The 7,682-nt window shown below is 33.0% G+C and overlaps 1 protein-coding gene across 2 annotated transcripts in view; it reads left to right on the top strand.

The window, feature by feature from the left end:
• The first annotated feature begins 506 nt into the window (after positions 1–506).
• LOC128988973 (putative fatty acyl-CoA reductase CG5065) overlaps positions 507–7,682 on the top strand; it is a 34,222-nt gene continuing 27,046 nt past the window's right edge. The window contains exon 1 of one of the 2 annotated variants that reach the window (XM_054410794.1): positions 507–577. In XM_054410794.1, coding sequence (XP_054266769.1) covers positions 576–577 — 2 coding nt within the window. In that variant the 5' untranslated portion in view covers positions 507–575. Of the gene's footprint in view, positions 578–3,327; positions 3,378–7,682 lie in introns of those variants that run through there. The other variant, XM_054410792.1, reaches the window with a different exon arrangement.

Below are 7,682 nucleotides of genomic sequence, written 5' to 3'. Positions count from 1 at the left end.
TTTTCACAGTATTGTTGAACAGCTGTTTGAGGAATATTGCTTTTGACTTAAAACATCGTTATCTTTTCAAGTACAACTTTACAAACATTACTAAAATCAATGTCCCACGCAAAATACATCTTGTTAAAAAAGTCATTTACAGAATTTGAGTCCCAATGATTTAAAAAGGTTCTTTTACAATTCAATGGCTTAAAAAATTTACCAAAAAGTTTAAAACTGTTTGTGCATAAACGGGCAAGTAGTATCAAATAAAACGTCTTAACTTGTTAGTGGGACACCATGTATACTTCATAAAGCTAAATAATTACTTATCAAAAATAACCAACTCACCTTTATCGCCAGTAAGTTTCCAGAAACATCTACTTCAAGCTAAAAACTTGGCAAACAAATAAAAGCAAAGTAAATCCATTCTGTATAAGATTCCTACCGCTACTCTATGAGGTAGGGAGGTAGCACTAGGACGTCACCGATACGATGACGTCATCACGGTAGGAACGTTGGTTTGTAGCACACACACACACACCTCCAGTTGGTGATATGGTGCCGTAGTCCTAGGGTCTAACCAGCTGCACAACATGTGAGTGTATTTTGTGTACATATTTTATTATGTTGTCGACTGTTTTGTCAGAAGGGTTGGGAGGGGAGATGTCGTTTAAAATATTTTTGGGTAAAGAAAGTAGTGTTGAAAAATATTTTGAGTTGGCCCTATTTTTTTTTTATTTTTTTAAAATTATGAATGTGATTTGTTGAAACATTTTAATTTGTTATACTTTGACTTGAATCCACATGAAAAATGGTTCATATTAGAAATGTGTTTAGGGAGAGGAGGGAAAATGCAATTGAAAGAAACTTTGGACTATATCAATGAAACTAATATTTCTGCAACAGCTTTTTTTATTTATTAAGTTCTATAAAATTGACGCAAGCCTCTTAGCTAAATATACTGTAATTTAAATTTCTTATTGAAAATAATTTTTAAACGTATTTTACATCTTTGTTGTTTTTGCTAATGGTCTAACACTAATGAATACTATTACATTTTTGGGTGGTAATGAGTACCAAACAGATAGTAACAGTATTTTAAGCATACTTGAGACATTATTATCAAACAAAAACAATAAATCAACAAAAAAATTGTAGTACAATAGTTTTTGTGGCTGACATATTTTAAAACTTAAAAAGCTAGCCTATTAAATTATTAAGTTTTTCATTATTTTAAGTGAATCAGTATTTTATTAATTTATAATTTCTTTATATTTTACCACCCTAGTCATTTGTATTGATTTTTTAAAATAGAAAAGCTCTAATATTTTTTGTACAAAATAAAAATTTAATCCATAGTTCAAGAGCAATCGGGTTTGTAGGATATAGCACTGCCACTGTGACCTAGATAAGTGTTTAGAATATATGGCAAGGTAGAAAATTTACTTTTATTGATATAAAAAAAATATTGTTTATTAATTTGCTGTTGACATTCAAATAGTAAGTTCCGTTTTACCCATGGCTGATAGTGGTGGTTTTAGAATCCTGTCAACACCAGGGGGGTGTCCTACACCCCCCAAGAAAAGAGGGTGGTTCAGGGGCCCTACCCTGGAAAATTGACATTTAAAACCCGTTTGGTAAATTTCTAAATGTATTTTTAACATCTAGAACTGTATCCGAAAACATCTGTTACGTTTTTAGGACTAAATGCGTGGAAATAGTATATTTCATCACTAGGGCCTAAAGTGACTCTTTTTGACCCGAGGTCAAGTTTTTTTTTTTTTTTTGAGGCTCGATCGAAAATGAGCGAAGGTTAAAAAGTCACTTTTTTTTGTGTGGCGATCTAGTTTTTTCGTCATATTGCATCATTAATTAACAAAAACAAAGCTCAAAACGAATTCCAGCTTGTTTTTAATTATTCTAATACAAATGAGCAGTTGTTTAGTACCCTCAAGTGATTTAGTTATTTCGTCTAATACTATTGTGTTAGTATACCGTCATACTGCAGTAAAAACAACAGTTTTTAATGGATGCCTTGTGGGCTTAAAGTAAGAATTTTTACTCTCTAGGGATTAAAAATCATTTTTAGTCTCTAGGGAGTAAAATTCAGCTATTGTAAACAGTTGTAAATTTTGATTCTGGTACTCGTATCAATCGAAATTATTTATCGATTGATTTATTAGGTTAGGTTTTAGTCTATTGTTGTCGATCGCTTGACTTATCGTTGATGGTATAATCTAATGTACTGTATAATCGTAATGGACGAAATGATTAACTCACTTACTACACAGCTGCTTTTAGCAGAATTGAAAACAAGCTGGAAGTCGTTTTGAGAGGTTATCTTGACATACAATTTTGTTCATTTCTAGCTTATTTAGTTAATTAATGATGCAATATGACGAAAAATATAGTTTCGCCACACAGGCAAAAAGTGTCTCGGCTTCGCCTCGATCGTAAAACTTGATCTCGGGTCAAAAAGAGTCACTTTAGGTCCTAGTGATGGAATAGACTGTTTATTCCCTCTAGAGAGTAAAAATGCTACTTTAGACCCGCAACGCATGCATTAAAAACGGCTGTTTTTGCTGTAGTATGACAAAAATGTATTTTCCAGGGTCTAATTGGGGGGGGGGGCTATAGTCTCTTGGAACCACCACTGATGGCCGACACAATATGAATATACGGAAATTTGATTTGTTTAGAACAATATACAAATCCAGACCGTTTGGTAACACATAAGAAACAATATAGATCCATAGAGTTTAACGTAAAGTAGGAGCACCTTAAAATATTACAAAGTAAGGGGTTCCCGAAATGGACACAATTAGGAAAACATTTACTTATAATACTATTGGAACGTGGAATACATGAACTTTAAAAAAATCTCAAATAACCTGGTGTTGCCAGCTATTTTAACTATTTATAAATTCAGAAATTCCATCAAGTATGAATGAATTGCTTTATCGTCCTTCACTCTGAAGAAAAACTCAAACTGTAAAATCATTTTCTAAACGAGGAAGAAACTTACTAGAAATCGGCACATAACTTACACTTAATAACTAGCATGTTAAAAAAATAATTAAATAATGCTAAAATTAAATTATTCCTATGCTTGTCTGTGTAACTAGGTTGCAATGGTGCATGGAAGGATGGAAGTTAATAAATTGTATCTATAATCAATTTGAACAACATTTCGATCGTACCAGAGATAAAAAATGAATTAGAATTTTTCCTTTTGGTCTGTGAATGATTGGTAACAAGAATGCTTCAATCAGCTGATCGGGCCAGAGTCCCGCAGATGAATTCGCTTTGTTTATTTTTATCTTAAAAAGTTCTTAACCTGTTTTTGTGATTTTTAAAAAGTGTTAGTGTAAAATGACCACTGCGAATCATGATAGGTGAGTGTTTACCAACATATTTTAAATTATAATAATCTAGTTATCTAACGATGCATAAAACAACTTTGTTTGCTTAGTTATTTTTCCATTATGAAATAACTTACTACCGCTTTTTATGTGCACTACCAAATTAGCTTTTGAGTTATTTACTTTGTTATTTAATCTAATATATCAATTATAGAAGTCTTAATCGATGTTTGCGAATCATATTTTTGTTTGCGCTGTAATGATGGAAAATTACTGAACACTTAATTAGGTACTCAGCTAATGATAACGGACGGTCAGTTTCAAAAGGTAAACGCCTGTAATCAGAGACCTAAACGTATTTAAAGATAGGCTTAGGAATGAAGTGATTAAAACCATTAGAGCTCATTCGATGGAACATTTTCCACGAGGTTTTAGAATTCTGGTTCAAGATAAAAACCTTAAGTGCTATAGAAAACATTTGAGATCTAACCGTAGCACAACTTTATCTACAAGACTAACGTTGTATATATATTTTAACCTATAGATATCATAATTATCACTAAAAGCCTACCGTGGTTTGTGATAGAGTAATTGTGAATCAAGCCGTTCCCTGTTAAAGGGAACATTCATTATTATCGATGATTTCTTTTCGATATATCGACATTTTATTTTTAGCGAATTCCCCATATAGGGGATAAGCTATTACCGTAGTACTCATGGTAAGACATGGACCCGGGACCGATTTTCTTTTTCGTTTTGAGGTCCCTAGAGGCCAAAAACACCATCCGTTCAAATTCATATATACATATTTATATATGTGTCCGTTAGCGCGATAACTCGAGAAAAAACGATCCGATTTTGATGAAATTTGGTACAAACGTGTAAACCTACGTTTATTCGAACGAGTTCGCGAACCAGCATGCTCGGACCATGGGAACGGTGGTTTATGGGGGGATTTATGGGGTAAATGGGGTTTTCCCACTTTTGACTCAAAAAACATAAAATTTTGCAATTTATATCCTAACTATTTTGTAGAGCTTAAAAAAACAAATAATTTAGTATATTGAAGCGTTATAATGCACCTAATGGTTACGGAGAAAATTCCAAAAAATTGTAAATTTAAAATTCCCATGTTATTCTTATGGAGAATACGTAAACTGTTGTAGTTTGCTTGTTTATTAACACTTTTTGCCCAAATTTGTAAAATGTTTTTATTTCTTACTGACTATTAACATTTTACATTAAAAAAACACTTTCACCCTCCCTGTTGCAACAAACCTAAGTATGTGTTAAACTGATTCTATTTAAATAGGGAATAAATGTGATATTTTTAAGGATACATTCTAGTGTAAATCCAATTAGGCAAATGGAAATTCGCTTAGTCTGCAGGTTTGTTGTGGCGGGGGTATTTTATTTGATATCATGATTTTAACAAATAGCTGACAACTACGATAAATAAATATTGTTCAGCATCAACAAATAAAAAAAATATTGAAATGAAACTGTTCTAAACTAAACTAACTAACCAAACTTGATGTAATATTTCAAAATTCCGTTTGATAGCCTTATTCCCAATATACCTTTTCTGTTATCAAACGGAATTTTGAAACGGTAACTTAGCCCACAGCAAGTTTGGTTAACATGTTAGGTTAGTTTAGAATAGTTTCATTTCTTAATCCAATAATATGGTATTATTTTTGCCTAAAGAAGATTAGTTCTTAATCATATTCTCTATTCTCTAATACGGGCTACAACTGAATAACTCGATTATTGAACCAAGTATAACCTAGACATATTTGCTAAGTCTGTTTGTCTGTCTATCTGTAATTTAAATGCGTTTGAAGATATTAAAACAGATGGAATATGGATCGTAAATAATTATTTATTTATCGTAGTTGTCAGCTGATACTCGTAAGTTTCTATTTGTTAAAATCATTATATCAAAATAAAAAATAAAATATCGATATATCGATGATCTCCTTTATGAAGGAAATTACTGTCACATGAATTTATTCGCTGACGATGTAGCACTTCTAATCAAGGCCCCAAATGTAACCAGCTTAGAGAACAGCTTCACTTCGGTCATCAAGAGCTTAAATAGTTGGTTTGAGTACAATGGTCTTCTCCTTAACAAAGACAAAACACAATGTATCAATTTTGGTCTGATTGGTTCGTCTCAGAATAGTCAAAGTAGTCCTGCAACACAGCTCACTAATCCCTCATTGACCACAAAATTCCTAGGTGTCATTTTTGATTCCTCCATCAAACGGTATGGTCACGTGCAAAGTGTTGTTAACCGCACCAGTTCTGCTCTGTTTGCCACTCGAATTCTCAGTTCAACTTGTAGCAGGGAAGTTCTTGTGGAGGTCTATCGTGGATATTGCGAAAGCATTTTACGTTATGGCATTGCTGTTTGGGGAAGCTCTTCTGATTTGGAAAGAATACTTAAGCTCCAAAAAAAGATTCTGAGGCGCATTTTCGGTCTCTCCCATCGCCAACCTTGCAAGGAAGTGTTCAAAGATTCTGGCATCCTTACAGTACATTCCTTGTACATCCAGCAGGTCCTCATTTTGACCTTTGTCAACAGGGGTCAATTTCAACATCTAGGGCATTTCCATGACCACCGGACGAGAAATGGAGGCATCCTCTGTTATCCGAGGCACAGAACTGCGGCCTTTGAGAGAAGTCCGTTTTACAGGGGAATCGAATTTTTTAACAAATTGCCTCAGGCAATAAAATCCCAAGACTCTTTGTCCCTATTTAAGAGACACTTAAAATATTTTCTATGCTCAAATGCTGTTTATTCCGTCTCAGAATTTCTAAGCCTATAATGTGTATATATGTAGATTCTCATGTTGTATGTTTTAGTTTTAGTTTGTAAATATTGACGTTGCATGATATTTGTTACATGTTATTGTATACAAATCTAATGTGCAAATAAACGATTTGATTTGATTCGAAAAGAAATCATTGAAAATAATGAATGTTCCCCTTAACAGGAAAGTACCCCCAAAATTCGTCAATGGCATTGTTAATCTTAGGTCAAGGTTTGTCAATGGAACACAGTTTAGTAACCTCGTGTGTATTGTATGCTAAATTGTATTTTTATATTTCGTTAATCACTTATTCGTTCCATTTAAATATGAAATCTGTTGTGTTTAAACTATCAAATAATGATCAATTGAGATGTTTTCTTACCATTGCCTGTAGGCACTAATTAGCCAACTCTCATAGTACCGTAGCAAGGATTTGAAGTGGCCTTGAAATATTAGTAAACAAATCGACAGGCTATGTATTTTCTTTTCTGGCCTCACATAAATGCAAAGGTTATGCAAATAAATTCATTACATCAATACAATTTGTCTCATCGTAGTCCTAACTTATTTACATTGAAAGGATCTGCCTGTGAAAATGCATTCACTATGTGACTGGTCAGCAATAAGTTCACGATTCAGGAGTAGAATTTAGATTTAGTAATTTTCAAAGGGGTTTGATTTGAAATACCAGGGTTTAACTCAACTTTCAGGTGATTTAGCAAAACATTGAAGAGTATTCAGTTGCAATATACAGGTAGATGTTTTAATTTGGTTTCAGAATGCTTTTGTTTCTGAGGTTTGAGATTTTTACAGAGAATAGGGACAATATCTAGAGTTAGTAAATATAGAGAAGTTATTTTTCAAGAAAGTGTTTCAAGGATGTGTATGACAAAAATTTCACATCTTTGTAAATGTACAAACCAATTTGAAATTTTTTTCAAATTTCTCTCTTTTGAAATATAAATATAAATCGAGCTATTTCATTCCCACGCCCCCATGAGGATGGATGCAGCTCTTAGACAATGCATTTGAGGTTTAAGTAAAGGTACATACGTATGTGCTAAGATATCTGTAGACACGATAGTTCTGTTATCAGTTTGGTTTCTATACCTCTCGCTTATCACAACCGTATATCACCCAATGACATTCGAGACTTGACTGCTGCAGAGGCAGCATTCAGGATGCACTCTGTCGATAACCTACTTGCAATGATTCATACCAATATGCCGTTTTTTAACTGTAATTTTATATAGGTACCGACATGTAATTTTTTTAAATGACTTCCCATTGTATGCTAACATGGCACGAATACTAGCAAGCAATTTCGTATATCCTTTACGTAATTTTGTATACCAACCTGTAATGTTGTACATTGTAATGTTATTCTAATAATGTAATGTTGCTATCTGGTAAAATTCTGAGACAGATATTTTCCTTAGCATACCAACATGTAATTTTCCAATTCGACATGTCATTTTTATATCGACATGTCTTTTTGTATACCGTTAAGTCGTTTTGGAAA

Source organism: Macrosteles quadrilineatus, unplaced genomic scaffold (assembly GCF_028750875.1).
Source record: "Macrosteles quadrilineatus isolate MER2022 unplaced genomic scaffold, UCM_ALF_1.0 Scaffold_3__2_contigs__length_128488019, whole genome shotgun sequence".
Lineage (NCBI taxonomy): Eukaryota > Metazoa > Arthropoda > Insecta > Hemiptera > Cicadellidae > Macrosteles > Macrosteles quadrilineatus.
This window is presented reverse-complemented; position numbering and strand designations above follow the sequence as displayed.